The sequence below is a fragment of the Sebastes fasciatus genome, chromosome 13, assembly GCF_043250625.1.
Source record: "Sebastes fasciatus isolate fSebFas1 chromosome 13, fSebFas1.pri, whole genome shotgun sequence".
Lineage (NCBI taxonomy): Eukaryota > Metazoa > Chordata > Actinopteri > Perciformes > Sebastidae > Sebastes > Sebastes fasciatus.
In genome coordinates, this window is record NC_133807.1 from 4,772,501 (window position 1) to 4,791,571 (window position 19,071).

Consider the following 19,071-nt stretch of genomic DNA (forward strand, 5'->3'; position numbering starts at 1 on the left):
GTAAATCTCATTAATTCTTAATTTTTACCTGCAAGGTCAGCTGCTTTATTACTTGCAGTCTGTAGTAAAACCTGTAGGTGTATTTGGGTATGGACAGTACTGACATGCACCTACCAATATCAAAGTGCTGCTGATTTGTTCCTACCAATATTCTTACCGATATCAAACGATCTTGTCATTTAAACTCCACCGATAAGACCTGCATGCCAGGTGCAAAAAGTGGACTATTTTTATGAAGAGCAAAAAGCAAGATATGGGGAATAAATGACGATCTGGCAACCCGTCGGCTAGCTGCAGCTCTGGCAACAGTAGTAGTGCCTGAACCAGCGCCACTAAACAAAGTCTCCGTTGCTGCTTTGGCGTTCTTCGTCAGTTTGGTAAAGAGAGACTGTTGTCTTTTCAGCCCCTTTACCTTCTCTGTCCGTAGATTGCTACCAGCCAGAAAGTCCTGTGAAAACTTGCTGTGGAGTTTTGGTGAGGTGGCGCGCAACATCACTTTTACCGACTGACACGATCTCCCCGGAAAAGAGACACACACATTTGTCATTAATTTTAGTGAAAAAAAACAACCTCTTTGTTACCCATTCCTCATGAAAATATATATTTTTTTATGTTTTGCCTTTTATTAGCCTGGCTATGTTCTGTGGTCCAATCTGGTGTGCACTTGCTAGCATCACTCTAATATTACGCCGTCACTGATGTAACCAAATAGCAGCATTTAATTGACAGCTAAATGGAAAATAATGATTGTGTGTCCAAAGGGGGCGACATGTCTGTGAATTTGATGGGATATAAATTTAGGTGGCATAAGGTGTTTGCTAAATTGTGATCATTGCTTAGACATGTCGATTCAAACATTTATCTTTTTTATCAACTCTGCAAATAGGTCATCTAGCAACTGTTCCTACCAAAGTTAAATCCAAACCTACGCCCTCAGTAAAAATAACGCATGTGGACGTAGATTTCCACCAACAAGAGACAAATGTCTATCTCTCCTCCATCCCTCAAACAACATCCACTGCAAACTGTTGAGGACACAGATGAAAGAAGGTATAGAAACAACCTTCGGGTCCTCGGGTTCATGATGCCGATATCGTGTTGACTGCTTCTGTAGTTTGTGCAGCCTGATATCTTCATGTCATGTGCATGTTTTAGCACATGCATGTGAGTGTATACCTGTACAAACAGCGGTATGGTCTGCATGCTGGCAATCTCTCCTCTGTTTATGGGGTCTCTGGCCAGAATGTGAAGCGCTCCTGTGCAGCCCTCGACTATTTCCTCCATACGAACACCATCCTGATAACAGAGACAGACAGGAAGACAGAGGCTGAGAGACGTCAAAAGATACTGTATAAGGAAGGAAACTTGCCCCCCCCCAAAACGGAGCGGAACAGGTAGCCTTATATAGCAATTTGGGGGCATGGATTATGCTAATGATGAACAGGTGGCATACATCAAGTTCAAATGAACAATTTAAGACAACTTTGAGTAGTTAAGACGGTTAGCTGAATATAACTCGGAAAACTAACAATATGAAATCACAAATTGTTATCTCAGATCGCAGCTGCATATGAAAAGGCATTATTACAATAAATAGGGATCCTTTCTTCGTTGTGTTAAAGCTCAAAGATATGTTCATAGCTCAATCTGTTGACATTTTAAAGCGTATAGTTCTATACAGTTTAAGTGTTATACAACATAATGTGTCAATTTGCCATTAGATTTTTATTGTTTTTGGTTCTAATTTATCTTCGCCAGGAGATTATGTATTGTGTCTGTCTGTCTGTCCACGGCTAATCTTGCATACCGCTGAACCCATCGGCCTAATATTTTCTGTGCTCATTTATGAATGTATGCTCAAGGACCTCTCGTGGTTGCAGTGATTCAAACTTTTCAAAAACATATTTTATAGACAACATTTTATTGACTGTTTTATACCGTCATTGACTTCTGACTCCTCGCTACTCTTAACCGACCGGTAGGGGCCAGAACTGATCAACGACCGCTTCAGTTTGGACTCGATTCTGCTAAAGATTACAGAATTGTTTCTCTCTTGATTTGCAAGCCTGGGTAAGACAATTGTATGTATGTATCTGTAGGAGAAGAGCTAATTCACGGTTAGCGGCTGTGTTTGGGTAACAGAGCTAACAGCTAACAGAACTAAACACACAACAAGACTGACAGTTTCTGTTCAGAGGAAGCGTTAAACAGTCACGAAGCGTTACACACTGAACTGCATTTTAGCTGCACAGAGCCGGTGCAGACAGCTGCATAGATTAAAATGAGAGCGTATCTGTTGCGTGAGACGTGCGAGTGAAAAACACGTCTGATGCGCGTGCGGTCCAGACGGGGGGAAACTGTGGTTTGTATTCATTCAACCAAACATTTCAGCAGTGGTCGTTGCAGACACACCTGGTGGAGATCTGCACTCCACCGAGTGCACTTTTCTAGTTCAGTCTGTTGCTGGTTCAAGCTATGGCCTATACAAGCACTGTGTATAAGGTTAATAGCACATAGTAATGCTCTCCAGCCCATTACTGAGCTACTGATTAAGACTGAAGTTGTGTTTAAGATCTGTTTGTGCGCATACTGAGTACTTGTAACCAGTACAGTTCAGGCACACAGCAAATCTGTGTGTTTGTGTGTGTGTGTGTGTGCGTGTGTGGTCCAGACCTGGTATGTCTGCTGTGCGGAGGAGGCATGTCTCTGTGTGTCCTGGTGAGACTTCAGCAGCAGGTTGACCAATCGTGGAATAGCACCTGCCTCCCTCAGCGGCGCCTGATTGGCCGGGCACAGCGCCAGGTTCCGGATCAGACCAACCGTAGCCTGCGGAGAGGACAGAGATCAAAAGACCTGTCTCAACAGGACGTTCCAGGCTCTATTTTGGGTCAGCTTTAAAGGCAACTTTTACATGTGGTGCCTCCAAATGGCAGAGCCAGTTACCGTTCGGAAACGTCAGCGAACTGCACTGCACTCATGTCAACCAGTGTGTGATGCATCAAGAGCTCAGTGCTGTCTCACTGCTACCCTAGAGAAGCTCTGATTTTTACTTTTAAAGCACTTCATAAACAGCCTGTAACCCTGTGAAGAAGTTCCCCATAAATGTAAACACATTACTAATGCAGGGATGTTTAGAAAGCACAGGGAGGAGATATTTATGCGAAGGTTTTCGAGAATGTTTCTGGTCCACAACCCTGTTTTTCAACCCTGTAAACATTCCCATCATCTGCATATCAAATGACCCCACATACAGATCCCAACAAGTACTGGTACTAACAGATATGTGTGTGTAACACCAAGTATCATGTATCACTGTTTAGTACTGAAAGATGGCATCAAATGTCAGGACAGATTCCTAATCTTGTTTACTTCTGTTTAGTCTTAATTAGTTTTACATACACTTAGATCAGATAGTTTATGATTCAAATTACAACTTTTCTTCCATTTTAAAACATTTGTTTTAGATAAAATCCTTGTCCATTCTTAGATAACACTGAACATGTGATAGCTCTTGGCTTTGTTTGTTAAATTTAAAAAAAAGTTATTGTCACTGTGTTATGTTTAATCATGCAAACATCCAACACCGTATAGGTGCAACAACAACGTTGGTGTACGTTGCAAATGCAACACATAAAGTGAAGTTCCACATTGTGACAGACAGGTTTCCCCTCAACTCGTGTCTCGCATTTTCATAGGCTGTAGGTCCCCGATAGACTCCCCGACAGGTCCAGATATTTAGCATGCTTGATATCTTCTTTCCCCCCACCTCTCTCTCTCTCTCTCTCTCTCTCTCTCTCTCTCTCTCTTTCTCTCTCTCTCTGTCTGCCTCTCACCAACTCGGCTCTGTAAAGCTTCCTCATAAGTTGCATTGTTCCATTTCTCCATTCCACATCATTAAACTCCAACGCCTCAGTTCATTAATATAATCCGCCTGAGTTGGCAGGGCTGTCCGACTGAGAGAGAGAAGAGCAAGTGAGAGAGGGACAAATGGAAGAGCCCATTTCACTCAATAGTCAATAGAGAGCAGACGTAAAAACAAGGGTGCTAGTACAATTTTGATACAGTGTTTATGCATAGATCTTTTTTTAAATAATGCATTCTGAACCCCACCAACCATAGACATATATATACATAGACATCGCATTGACTCCTGGATCGCACGTCAACGTGGGCGCCATATTGGACAGGGCGAGACTGGACCGTAAACACATACAAGTGAACTTTTTCTGGATAAAAAGCACTATAACTTCTACATTTCTCAACCGATTTCAACGAGTTGTTTTATATTCAATCGTTTATGATCTACGAGGAGTTTGGTGAAAAACTGTTAACTGTCTGTCCTTCGATATGGTGGGATTCCATCAATTATTAGGTAATTATTAAAAACTAGTACTATCATATCACATTTTCCTTTAAGTATTTTTCACATTATCAACTGTTCAAGTTAACATTATGTCTTCAGAAGACGGTTGCTTCTGTAACATCAGATAAGAGCTAGCTAACGTTCATAATTGTAAGCTAATCGATATAAGCTGATGTTAGCTTATTGATGTTCATATCAAACATAATATCATATTTTAAACATGAAATGTGCGATATGTATGGAAAATGATATGTGTCTAATATTGCAAACAATGAAACTGATGGCATGTCTTCGGTTTCGGGACAGTAACGTTGACTCAGCAATATTTGGCTAACTCCTTTTATACGACGCTATCTTCAGTTACTTTAGATGCGCCGACGTAATACGGAGATTAACTAGCAGCTGACGTTACACAAGTTAGAGTTAGAGTTACAAGGTAACATGAATGTCTTTAAAAAATGACAATTCATCTCATAGTTGTTGAGACATTTCCCGCTGCAACAAAAATGTCAACCTCATGGTGGCACTTGAGGAAAAGTCAGAGGATTACCAAAGTCCACTCTCGTCTGGGAACCATAAATGTCTGTATGACCTTGAGTAGATGTCAAGCTATTTCACTTGACAAGTGAAAACTTTGATCTGCTGGTGGTGCTAGATGAAAAGTAGGATGATCACCGAAGTCATTAGACTTTATATGCTCGGCACCATTAAATATGTCACAAATTTCACTGCACTTATCAAGATATTTCACTCTTGACAAATAGCATTTGTCTGTACAAAATGTATTAGCAATCCACTCAAGAGTTGTTGAGATATGTGAGTCTGGACCAAAGTGGTGGACAGACCAACCGACCAACACTGCCATCCCTAAAGCCACGCCGCTGGAAATTGCTAAAAACATGGCTCTTGCACTGACAGTGCAAACTGACTTACATTATACCAGATCCCTTTATTCTCAGAGCTGAATCTGGAGGCTGATATTTTTTTGCCCACCAAATGTTTTTAGTTTGTTCTCAATATGATGATGATTTGTTACAGTTAGGTCACAAACAGAATCCATCTTCAATGGCAGCACAAGCAGTATCCTTCAACCATTGACTGTGCTCAGAAAAGTACTAGTCAAAGTTTCACAAGTTCAAAGCACACCTCATACATCAACGCAGGATGGCTGCAACACACCACATCCACAATAATGAACATGTGCATGTGCATGTGCATGTGCAAGCAAATATGGTCAAAACGACTGTTGGCTTTGGTCTTTTCATGGCACTTTGTTTCAAACAAAATACCTGTAAGATCCTCAAACTGCATCTGAGCCCAGCAGGGGGCAGCAATGCACAGAGCAGACGAAGTGTGAAAGTTGACATTTTAACTAAAACATGAAGTTTAATTTGCACATTTGAATGCCAAAATCTGAGTCATGCTAGACTGAGAGTGGAGAGGCTTTTAGTGTCTTCTGGGTCAGCAGATCTGAAACTGACACACACACACACACACGCACACACATATGCTTACAAAGTGAAGTGTTCTAATGCAACTGGAATATTTTTAGGCAATAAGAGAAAATCAGGTCGCATGTGTGTGTGTGTGTGTGCGTGTGTGTGTGTGTGTGTGTGTGTGTGTGTGTGTGTGTGTGTGTCCAGAGACTGGGTGGAGGAGTCATCCAAGAGAAAATGTCTAGTGCCTGATTTAGCTGCAAGAACAGTTTCACTCTGCACTCAGCTGACACTTTGGAAAAGATACACATCAGGGGGTATGGGGCATGTGTTTGTACCCAGGCCAGGACTTGCTATTGGTGAAAACATAGGACATAGGAAGAGCGGCAGTCGTTGATGGCAATTTTCGTAGTGTCCAAACGGTGCTAATACAACTTCTGTGTCCGTCACGTGATGCCATCGGGCCCAAACAGACTTTTTCATGTAGACTTACATTGGGAAAGAGACGTCAACTTCCCAGTACGAACTAAAAGCTGTAAAATGCGCTAATAGCTGAATCAAAGAGTTATTTCCCTTCCTCCGTTCATGTGAATGAGACCCAGACCGAGTCTGGAGCGAGGGCCGGTAGGCGGAGTTAGCAAGCCGTGACGACAGCGTGACGGCTGTGACCCCCGTTGACCGAGCCATGTGACCGAGTGGACGCTACAGCGCCTGCTCCATGGGCCCGATGGATGCGGAAGATCGCCGGAAGATCCGGGGTACTTTTCCACTCGGAAGTCGAGCCGTTTTGGCATCGTGCGCCACTGAGCAGCTTTCATAGAAATAAAACTCCGCCTCCAACGCTGTATCCAGTTCTCTTAATACATCCATGGTGTGCACGCCCCTAATATAGGCCAATAGCTACATGTTGCAAAATGACTTTTGCTCTACCACAAAAGATTCATCACTTGACATGACCACTCGACTATAAAATATGCAGGTTGTGTAACAAACTGCCAACCATTTGTTTTGAGGGGAATGCAATGGAACGGAGGAGGGAGAATGTGGCATCTAATGGCTGAATGTTATCAATATTATCATTTAATATTGAAGCGTATCTGTTGTGTCAGATGTGTGTGGAATGGACAGCTGAAAAATGCGACAGAAACATGCATTCAATTATTATAATACAAATGTAATTATAGCAGTTTTGTCAAGGGAGGGAAGGGAGAGAGGGAGCAGCGATGGTCGAGCAAGCTATAGAGTGACTGGACAGAGAGAGAGGCGTCAGTGAGAACAAAGCAGCAAATCAGAGAAATAAAACGTTATTTTCTGATTGATTTGACCACCTGAACGGGGCTGCGCACCCTGAGCGCTGTTATTGGCTGGGGGGGTTACACCCCCACGTGGAGCCTAAAGGCTGTTGGCTGAAGGCCAGCAGCGTCCTGAGTAAAGCAACATCAGAAGAAAAGAGAAAATGAAAGGCAGAGGGCTGCAGGTTTTCTGCAGAAACAGACACCGCCAACCACTTGGAGATTGGAGCAAATATGATTTAAAAAAGTAATTTTTTTAAACCTATATCGTGACAGTAGTACATGAAACAGGTAACATGAAAAAAATCATGTGTCTCTGTGTCATCAGGTGTCCTCCTCTGTGCTCCTAACGGCATCTGCAAGATTTCACAGACCGGAGGAAAACAAGCTGTCAGAGCTGATCTGAGGTCTGATGTCCAGCTGCCGTCTATGAGAGCCGGCTGTCAATCACTCGCGAACTCCGACCAAACGGTCAAACTAGGCAGCGCTGATCAAATATGAATCAATATTCTGTTACGTTAATGCCTATTTCTCTCCTCAAATGTTCTCAGAACCATCTAGTAGTGCACGGTTTAGCTTTAAAATGAGAAAGTTTGTGATGCGGCAGCCATTGTGAAATCTGTTTGAAGAGAACGCCAAGTTCCGATCACATGACCGGAGCACATCCAATAGGAACGCTCTCTCTCTCTCGCTCTGAACTGACTTGTGATTGGTGGGCCACCCGCTCTACTTCTGAACCACAGCCGGAATTGGAATGTCCATTCTACTCCTATTATATTTCTATGGTTGGCACACTCCAGGCTCTAGAAATAGCTATATTGTCAGTGTGTTGGTCATTACCTCCAACACTTGTTTTGTACATTAATGAACCTCTAGGGGCTGCGTGCAGGGTTATAGACCGTATGTTTTGTTTATCATACTTAGGTTGAAACCCAGCTACTGTCAGTGCTCTCTCTCTCTCTCTCTCTCTTGCTTTCTGTGTTGCTCAGTCTCAGTATCTCTTCCACACTGTGAAACAAAACAACCAGCTTTGTCTCTGGAGCTCCCAGTGTCTCTCTCTCTCTCTCTCTCTCTCTCTCTCTCTCTCTCTCTCTCTCTCTCTCTCTCTCTCGCTCTCTCTCTCTCTCTCGCTCTCTCTATCTGTCTGTCTGTCTCTCTAGGGACACAGCGCCAGCGGGTGTTGTCACAGCTGAAGTGTTTTGGAAGTGAAGCATGATGGGAGATGTGTGTCATAGTGTGTGCCTTTGCTCGTCTATGAGTGCTGTTCTGGGTGTTCTTTCTATAGTTGTGTGTATTACTGTCTCAGTGCAGCAGCGTTGAAGCACTGTCTCCTGTATTATCGCCTCCCGTCAGACAAGATGACACTTAAAACACCATCAATGCTATTAACTATCATCCTTTCCCCTTCCCTTTAATTTAATTTCCTTTCCATACATTATATATCCCGCTGAGGCTGATTCAGTTACCCTTTCCATTGCATGGCAATAGTTTATTATAACCCACTGCCTCCCATCACCTTTACTACAGGCCAGTAGTGCGGCTGCCCCAGCAACTTGACGACAGCCGGGACACCGTAGTGCAGCCGCACGGCATTCTGGGCCAGCTCGGCGTCCTGGTGGCGAGAGGTGAGGTGACGCAGGGCGCAGACTGCCGGTTCAGCAACATCCTCCTTTTCCCCAGCACGAAGCACCGCGTGGATCAACGCCTCCACACCGCCATACTGCGTCACCAGAGTCTGAGGGCATAACAGGTGGAAGGAAAGAGAATAGAGTTGCTCATCTGCAATGCAGGTGTGCCGAGAAGCATAATTTATGGCATGAAAGACACTGAGTACAACACGGAGTAGAGAGAAAACGATAAATAAATGGCATTTGTATATATATAACAAATATATGTGTGTGTGTGTGTGTGCGTGTGCGTCCATGCCTGAAAGCAATGTAAATATGAATAAGATAAGTTGCTCTTGTAAATTGATTTTCCTCAGGAGTGCAGAGTGCAGATTGTTGAGCGTATGCAGAAACTGAATTCTTTCATTAACCTTCTTTTCATTAACTGTTTGTGCTGCTGTAGCATAAACAGTAAAGTGCCGCACTGTTGACCTGCTGTCAGAATTTGTCAATAAATGGGTTACCTGTCCATTCATATGACTGAATGTTTTTAAAAAAAAGGTAGTATAAACACGAAGAGCTATATCAATAGGTTACATTTATTATTAACTCCGCCAAGGCCAAGGGCCTTGAAGGCGGCATTGGTTTGTCTGTCTGTCTGTCTGTCTGTCTGTCTGTCTGTCTGTCTGTTTGTCTGTCTGTCTCTTTGTCTGTTAGTGGGTTTACTCCAAAGGTTTGTGATGGATTTGAATGAAATTTTTTGGAGGGGTGAGGTGTGACACGATCATGATCCGGATTCTGATCAGCCTGAGCATTAAAGGTCCCAATATCGTGCTCATTTTCAGGTTCATATTTGTATTTTATGTTTCTACCAGAACATGTCTACATGCTGTAATGTTAAAAAAAACAACTTTATTTTCCTCACACTGTCTGCCTGAATATGTGTGTATTTACCCTCTGTCTGAAATGCTCCGTGTTAGTGCATTTCAACGGAATTGCGATGGAATTGCATTGCTAGGCAACAGCTTGGATCCATGTGTACTACCTGTCAGCTGATGACTTTCACATACATTGCAACCAGGAATAAACTGGGACACATTTAGAATGTTTACGTTTAAATCTGTTAAAAGGGTCTAAATATTGTATATTTGTGACATCACAAATGGACAGAAATTCTGACAGCTTGTTTCAAATGCAGAGTTTCGGAATACGGGCTGTGTGTATTTCCCTGTGGATTGAGCGTTTCGATACTTTCACAGTATTTATATAGGACTTAAGCCTGCTTTAGAATAAAAAAAACATTGATAGACCTTTAAGAACACAGGGTATAACACATGCGGTTGGTCCAGACCAAATGAATGACCTGCAGTTGTGAAAGAGATCTAAAACATACTTGAGGTCTCAAAAGTAGTGGTGGGTGGAAGTGGGTGACCTTGACATAGTATCTCATACTGATGACTGTACTTTAGGTAATACATTATGATTCAAACTGACTCAGAATAATGAGACTATACATATCTCATTCTCAGCCTTCCCAGAAGAGTTGGGGCTGTTATGGCAGCAGATTAATACCCAGGGTTTTTGAATCACATGGTCAACTATCACATACAACAGAAATGTTCCATTTCATAATGGTTACCTTGTTGCGTGAGTTATTACAGGTGAGGTTGGACAGGATGCCGGTTGCGCACGTCAACATGTTGACATCATCTGAGCCTAGCTGGGTGACCAATATCTGCAGCAGACCGTCTAGTCCATCCTACGGAAAGAGACAAGTGGAGACAGACAGACAGAGAGAGAAAAAATAAACAAATCATAGCAGTGATAGCGAGGCAAATCAATATTCTCAAAGTTCTCCATTTTCGCTACCCATCTGCGTCCGCATAGTTAGTTAGAACATTTGGATGTGCAAATTGTGTAAAGTCACATCGACAAAAATACATTGTGATTTGCAAACACACATTTCTTTCTCTGTGAAGATGCATTTTAATTCCACATAACACTGTTATAGGTTCACATGTAAAGATATATATATACGCATTTGTGCATCCATTTGTACAAGTGGAATGATATTTGCACATTTGTGGATCACTTCCTGTGGGTTTGTGTGCCGCGTGACATTTGTGGATCATAGTACATATTTGTGGATTGTCTCATGTGGATTACAACCATTACAGTCCAATAAAAACTTCCATACAGGACGACCTGTACATCAACTTCGGCAGGAAGTTCCACTGCATGTGCTAGCGGTCAGAGAGAAGCTTCAGCGGGGCACAGCACTGTCTCCTAAAAAATTACATTCCCATACAACTAAACTGCATCCTCAATTACGTTTGGAAGGAAATGTATTTTGGCTCGGATTACGTTTGTCTTTGACATATCATTTGTTAGTCTGCAGACAGCCACAGCTAGTGATGTAGTACAACGAGCGACGAGCAGAGCAGGTGACGTAGTATATCGAGCAACGGTTAATAAAAGTAACATGGAATAATGAAGTTATTAAAAGTTACTTGGTATAATAATGAGTAAAAGAAGCGAGAAAGTCCACTATGGGAGGGCGAGAGGGGTGGTGGATGGGTCAAACAAACACAGGACTTTTCCCCAGAAGACGCTGTTTGTGTCCCATGTGACATGTAGTGATTTTAAGCCAAACCATGATGTTTTTTTACTAAACCTAACCCAGTAGTTTTGTTGCCTAAACTTAACTAAGTAGGTTTTTTTTGTTTCAATTGAAGATGTTAACCATGTGTTTAAATTTGTCCAAAACTGCGAGCGTAATCCGGGAGAAAATATGTTTCCCTCAAAACATAATTCAGAATGCAGTTTAGTTGTATGGAAACATAATTTTGTGGGGTTGCGGGCCAGCAGGGTCCGCCTGTGGCTGCAGGATCTGGAGCTCACCACCCACCTACTGGGAGCCAATACCAACAACACGCTGCTGGAGGCCTAGGCCGTATTACTGGGCCCGCTGGAGGGAAAGAAGGCACGGGAAAACCAGAACCAGGACTGAGCGGGGCAGACGGTCAGACCCTGCTGCAGTAAAACGAGACGTTTTCTAAAGTCAGTCTGGCAGCTGCTGATCTTTACGACACAAGGCGGTGGTGTTCATGGATAAACTACTGCTTTTGTCCACACGGGCCACCAAAATCGACACAAAATGAAAGTTCCTTGTAGTACAAGTAAAAAAAAAACAGCTTTACATAATGTGAACTTTTAAGAAAGGAGGCATTTGTTCGGAAACCACAATGTTTTGGATCTCCATTAATGGTGTGACCGGGCTAAATGTCGTCATATGTTTTTGGTAGGCATCCAACAATGCAATAAATGTGGCTCTTCATTTTCTCTCACGTTTTGAAGGGCCCCCATAACACAGTAAGAGGATGACAGAATGAAGCAGATTGAATGAGACGGGCACCAGACCAGCTCCTTCCCTGCTGACCAGCTCACCAGAGCTGGCTGCCTGTCCTGCGCTCTCTCTCTCTCTGCTCTGTACTGTCAAACCAGCCAGCTGCTCGATTCTCTCCTGAATCAGAAGGCAGGTGAAAAATCTGGACAGACTGCAAGAGTGCAGTGTAATCACTTCTAAACTTTTTTTTTTTCCCTTCATGACAGAAATACTGCAATATCATAGATGCATGACTGGCATTTGGTTGAACGGCCTCACTACTTAAAGTAGTCGAAAAAGCTTTAAGTCCTACTTAAAACATCGCCTCCGTCTAAACCCCCCCTCCTCCTCCTCTCGGGGCTCCTTCCAAGGCAACGCCCCCCCCCTCCACACACACACACACACATGCACGAGCACCGCCGCATCGTAACTACTTCACAGACACAGAGCAGAGAGAGGACTTCAACTCAACAACGCTACCTCATGACAAGTAACCGCGGCAGTGCTACTGCAGGGCTGAGATTTCTCTTCCATTCTCCAGTAATCTTGCGGCGGCGACACGCTTTGAGTTCAGGCTGGTGCACGCCAAGGGTAGAGTACAAGCAGGGAGGCATCTGATTGGTTCTTTCCGAGCGGACCGCGAGGCAGTGATTGGTAGACGTTTTTTACAGGATTACAGCGGCTACAGATGACGGCTCTTTTCCGGTCCTTTTTCAGAAAGTAATGGATCGCTGTCAAGGTGTAAAGACCATTTCAACTAATATAGCAAATAGCGTATACTGGATAACATCGTCAACCCTGCCTTTAATGGAAAAATTAGTTCCCTTCTAGAAAATTTACATGTTTTTGAATATACCTATGTAATAAAAACTAGTACTGCATTACCCATCAATGTGCACACAAGTCCTGCATTAATATTTGCCATGTTTGCCGTGTTGCAAATTCCATTCTATCCCCCCAGAGTACCAGGAGCCGGTTGCACAAAACACTTTAAGTTAAGATTATCCTTAACGTCCAACTTAAGGTTTCCGTAAAATTAAATTAGGTACACAAAACACCCTTAAGTCTTCTCCTTAAGGTTTCCTTAAAATGTTCACTTAAGTATTTAAGATTTTCTCCTTTTCTTGGTCTTAAACTTATGAATCACTTGAAGTTAGTTAAACCATTTCACAAAAGACCTTAGCAACCTAAGTAAAGAAAAGGTAACTTCGACTCTTATCTTAAGCGCAACATGGCCGAGTTTATGGCAATAAATGAAGAAAATGAAAGCATCCCGAGAAGAGTGTTCTGCGACCGGGAGAACCCAATGGACACCCTCGATGAGCAATTGATTTATAGATTTGACCGCCAGTCAATTCATGATTTGTCCGACCATCTACAGTTGGATCACTCTACTTTCCACAGCTGTGCTCTTCCAGCCCCTTTGCTTTAATTCATGATTGCTCTACGGTTTTATGCTAAAGGATCTTTCCAGACAGTAATTGGCAAAATATACCTTGAATTACTTTTCGTTGCAATTTCCTCCCACCTTCGTTATTTTCTGTTAGCTGTTATTTGAGGATCAAATTTACTTGATTTACTTAATTTGTTTTTCTTGTCTTCTGTTATTCTGCCATTGTTTTACTTTGTTATAGGCCAATGTTGTGCGGCAATAACAGGTATATACCACGAGTGCAGGCAAACAAACGGTCTCCATGGAAACTGTAGAATTTTACCACTGTAAAAATCTCTTTCAATGCAGTAAATGCTTTGAAATATTCTGTTCAACACCCTTAACTAAGTCCCTACTACTTGTGGTAGTACTAGTATTAGTGGTAGTAGCATTATTAGTATCCAGTAGTAGTAGTAGTAGTAGTGGGTGAATCTGTACGTACCTGTTTGGTTGCAGCATCTGACAGATTGCGGAGCGTCCACAGACAGTTCTGGATCAGACGCTGACTGGAACCTGTAAGATGTTGGCCCAAAGCCTGCATACCACCTGGACACAAACATATACAGACATCTACACTGAATGCTCTAGTCATGTTCAGTGATGCCAACACATTCTCACTCCCAACTCAACAAATACCGACGCTTGGTCAGTGGCCCTATACGTTTAAAACTATGACTCTCTAGGTACCCATCTAGCGTCAGTTTGGGACGTGTCAGGGACGGCGTGTCAGTTCCAACAGTTGCAACGTAGGTTTACTTAGTTTTTAGGTTTACTTGCACATCAAGTATGTGTGTTACATAAAATAATTATGTTTGTTTACGTAACTGGTGTTACTAACAGCGGTCTCCTCGGTGAAAGACTGTGTTGGTTTAACTCAGGGGTCAGCAACCTTTACTATCAAATGAGCCATATTAAGCAAAAAAAGAAAAATCTGTCTGGAGCCGCAAAACATTTGAGCATTGTGATGAAGGTAACACAGTTTATAGTCTAAGTATATAGTATTTAAGTCTAATGCAGTGAGGGCCAAAGTGCAAATGTACTACGGAGTATTAGGACCACATTGAGGGAAAAAAATCGGAGATTTCCAGAATAAAGTCATAATATGACAAGAAAAAAGACGTAACTTAACGAGAATAAAGTCATAACTTTATGAGAACAAAAGTTGTAATATAATGAGAATATAGTCTTAACTTAACGAGAAAAACAGTCGTAATATTACGAGAATAAAGTCATAACTTTACGAGAAAAAAATAAAATAAAATTAATACTTTATAATATTATGACTTTATTCTCGTAATACTACAACTTTTTTTCTCGAGTATTAAACGAGTTGGGAGTGATAGGGCCGTGATGTAGACATACCAGCCTCTACTATCGCTGGCTTGTTGCTGGGACAGACGGACAGCACTTTGAGTACACGACTGGTGGTCCACAGCAGCTTCTCGTAGTTGTAGTTCCTGGTGATGAACACCAGACCGTCCGGGCCCCCATTGGCTAGGATGATCAGCTGACGAGAAACAGGAAGTAGAATGTGTAATTCTGTAATAAATTTGCGGACACAACAAAAGATCTCCTTCCCAATGTCAAGGTCCTCCCCTCACCTTGCTCTCCTGGTTGCCGTAGGACAGGAGCTGCAGGCAGTCCGTGGTGATGGCCAGGAACTTGGGGTTACTCTTTTTCAGTAAGGGAACCATCCTCTGCAGGCCATCGGCAAGACGCACCGCCATCTTGGCCCCCTCTTGGTGCAGCAGCAGGTTGTGGAGGGTGGTGATGGCATAAAATAAGACTGATTCTACTGGTGAACTGCATGAGGAAACACAGGAAGAAAGAGTGAAAATACATATTGAGAGATTTCATAAAATTAACTAATTTCAAGGGGCATAAAGTAATCTATGACCTTTACTGACCTCTATCAGCCAGAAATATCTCAAAAAGCAACTGTGTGTGTGTGTTCTCTATTAAAAAGCTTCAGTAGGTGGGTCTTCAGTTAAGATTATTTTGTCAGACTGCTATTCACAAGACCACAAATTAACTTTCAAGGTGAACTAAGTATAGTTTTTGTTGTCTAAAGTGCAACACACATCAGCAGCATCACAGGTAGGTGTTCTGGAAGTAAAGAAGTAATAGTACAAAATAATAAATGTTTTATGGTCGGTCACAGTAATAATTTGTAGACATTTATCGACTGAATTAACATATTTCTCCTATGCAGTCATACACATTCATATATATCCCAACCCAGTTAACAGGAGGAGTGGTAGAGTGTGTATTAACAGGAAGAGGTGAAGAGGGACAGAGAGAGAAAAGAGCTATTTGTGAAGCTCTTTTAGTTTGGATTTTTCTTTTTTTAAATTCAATTTTCTTTCATTTTTTGTATGAATTAAGCTCCCGAATCAATTATGAGTGTGAATTATCCTCCTCTGTTAAGCCTCAGTGTAAGGGATTAACTCTGCAGTCCTGCCTGTGAGCTGGAAAGGTCCGAATTTGGTGCTAAAATTGAAGGCTAGCCTATTAGCCTGATTTATCAGCGGATCTCTGGTTGCCAAATTGGAGGTGGAAAGCTTCAAATAACTCACCTCCTGGCAATCTGAACAACATTAAATGTCGCCCCACCTTGAGCCTCTGCTAAACTTTGGTCACATTAAGTTCCACAGTGTAGTTTTTGCAGAGAGGGTTTCATTCATCTGTCTTTTTACAGCATGATGATAAAATGTTGATATTTGCAAAGTGTTTTTTTCTTTTTTTCCCTTTGTTACGGTGGCTTTAATAAATACTTCGACAACAATGCATTAAATGAAAATGTGAAAACGATGTGTCACTCGTAGTGATGAACCTACAAAATTATCACCTGAATCTGCAGCTCCTCTCGGCTTTATGGAGCTTTATTTCATTTATTTAGTTATTCGTTTATTTGACAGGGATAATACATAGGCATTGTTACACTTAATTAAAGTGCAACCGATGCAACGTATATAGGACTTCTAGCCATAGCTAATTTGCAGACCTTGTCCCTGGTTAGGCTTTTAAGAAAAATAAAATAGATAAAAAAAATACAGAATAGCACATCACAATTGTAATTTCAGCCAGAACAGGCAGCTGTTTTTAGCGAAAAAGCGCTAAAAACACACTGTACACTACCTACTCAGAACCAGTGGAGCAGCTAAAGAGCCACATATTTCTTTTAGGAGTCGGTAGAGACCAAAAACAGAGCTAAAAGAGCGTGAATATTGGACTTCCACCACTCTTGTTTGAAAACAAGTTTGCCATATCAACTTAAAAGGTGATGATATGTTAATCTGTTCAAAGCGTGTTTTTGCTGCCACTATGTGGTCAAAAATCCGCTGTTACAGGTTTAAAGGACCCGTCTCAACGGGCTGCCACTCATTGTTCGCCATGAACACCACTGAGATTGATCTGTGTCACAGTCTGGGTCTGTGTCCAGACGCCCTCAGACTCTTTCTGTGAAGACTGGACTGAGTTGTTTTCTGGGTTTGGGGTTTTTCCCTCCTGCTGTGCTGCCTTCTCCTCCTCCGCCCATCTACACACCTGCTGTGAGCCTCGTCAGTCCTTCCCTGCTCCCAGAGTTTTTCCCCAGCCAATCAGCTCCCTCCCTGCTGGCTCACCTGCATCATCACCTCATTCCCCCTCACCTGAGCTTCTCCTCCATCCATCTCTCCACCTACTGCACTTCATCCCCTCGTCAGATTAGTTTGTATTAAGTTCTGGGCTGCGGTCTAACAGTAAAAAAATGTCTTTTCCTAACCACTTCTCCTTGACCTTAAAGGGAAACGTCACAAGGTCAAAGGTAACCCATGACTCGTGAACTCGTGTTTACAACATGGGAAGTCGTGCACACGATATGCGTGGCGTTCAAATGGTTAAGTCGTGAGAACACCGCTGCTAGCAATATTAACATATACTGTCGGCATCTAGAAGCCACAGAGGCTAACAATTTAGCAAGCTAGCAAGCGGGTAACATAATGCAGTAAATGTAAAGGCATAATGACAGAGGAAGAAAGCGTCTTTGAGATCACTAAAAAGCGCTATATAAATCTAATATAATAATATATTAAGAAGATGAGGTCTTCGGGAATATCGACATTTTCATCAGACATATTCTAAAATTACCAAGAAAAACAATATGCAACTTAAATAACAATATATTTATATATTTTTAACAATATTTGCCATTCCTCACAACATCAACAAACACGTCACAACTCGTGAACTCGGGAGTTTTCAGAAACTTTAAACTCATGAGGTCGTGAATACCACAAGAGGGGGGCGTTCATACGGGCCCAACTCGTAAACGCGGTAAACACAACCCCGTTTGAAGGCACCAGTAGTTACAACATATCGCTATTTTATAGATATGAATGGTTTGAAAACCTGAGGTCTTCGGCTTTCATAATCCGTAAACCAACTGTATGTAGTCCAAACTATGTCTTATTACGAATTAGTTAACAATAAAGTCGTATATAAACTTCATAAATATAAGAACAAGTTGCGATCAAAAGAGCCATGATGATTTTTTCATCAGTCTAAAATAACATGCTTGGTATCACTGGAAACTATAAATTCCAAGCTTTCTAATGCACCTGAACGTACCTTGACTCGAAATGCACTATGTCTATACGCGACGAACGGGGAAACGAAACAGTAAAACTTCTCATTTTACAGTCACACTGACATAAATCTATATGTTCTTGTCAAAGTTTTGAACCAAAAGCATGCGTTACTTTCACCCAAAACAGCAGATTTTAGTTACTGACGTGTCTGCGGTGATTATAAATCACCAGAGAGCCACAGAGATAGGGGGGATAAGAGCCAGGTGCTATTTTGGCTCGAACTTCACTTCCACTTTCAGCCCGCTGTTAGCGCTTCGATACAGCCACCAGATGGACGGACAGACTCCAACGAGCCTGATGTCATTCTGTTTGTCTTATTTAGACGAATAAAGCACTGAGGGCCCTTCCATTCTCCATTTATCTGCTATATGGAGCTCTTCAGTCATATATGAATATTCATATATTTATATATGAATATGGTGTTTATTACTCTGTCAACGTTTTAGGGAGCTTTGTGTTATTTGTAAAATGTCGATATGGAAATTAATAGTTTTTTGTGGTAAAATTCTCAGTAAACAGTCAATATGTGATCAATAAACACATGGCGAGCGCCTGAGTGTATCTTAATAAATCATAAATGTTGCATTTTAGTGTATTTTTTTATATCAAATTCATAGTTACAGTTACAGTCAAAGTGTAAGAGAAGAGTTGCATCTATGAGATCTTGGTTGTAATGGTGATATTGCCTTTTGAAAGTTAGATTTTATACTAGGCAAGCATGAAAATCGTATTTCTTTTTCTTCATTGCATGTCATTTTCTCTGGAATGGTAATATAGTGTAGTTTACTTACAATGGAAATTCATGAGCTTATTACCTCTAAGGAGACTAGATATATGCATATCTGCCTTATGGTTGAGGAGCTATTCCTGATTCATTTTGGGTATGTTATTTTAGGCATTTTTTACCAAGAGATAGGGCTAGGGCTTC

General features: G+C 41.9%; 1 protein-coding gene across 4 annotated transcripts in view; it reads right to left on the reverse strand.

Moving 5' to 3' along the window:
• LOC141781487 (junction plakoglobin a-like) overlaps window positions 1–19,071 on the reverse strand; it is a 133,533-nt gene that overhangs the window by 17,665 nt on the left and 96,797 nt on the right. For all 4 annotated transcript variants that reach the window (XM_074657251.1, XM_074657252.1, XM_074657249.1 and 1 more), the window contains 7 exons: window positions 15,117–15,318; window positions 14,878–15,022; window positions 13,958–14,061; window positions 10,338–10,457; window positions 8,608–8,826; window positions 2,674–2,826; window positions 1,177–1,296 (listed from right to left, as the gene is read on the reverse strand). In XM_074657251.1, the coding sequence (XP_074513352.1) occupies window positions 1,177–1,296; window positions 2,674–2,826; window positions 8,608–8,826; window positions 10,338–10,457; window positions 13,958–14,061; window positions 14,878–15,022; window positions 15,117–15,318 (1,063 nt within the window). The remainder of the gene's footprint in view (window positions 1–1,176; window positions 1,297–2,673; window positions 2,827–8,607; window positions 8,827–10,337; window positions 10,458–13,957; window positions 14,062–14,877; window positions 15,023–15,116; window positions 15,319–19,071) is intronic.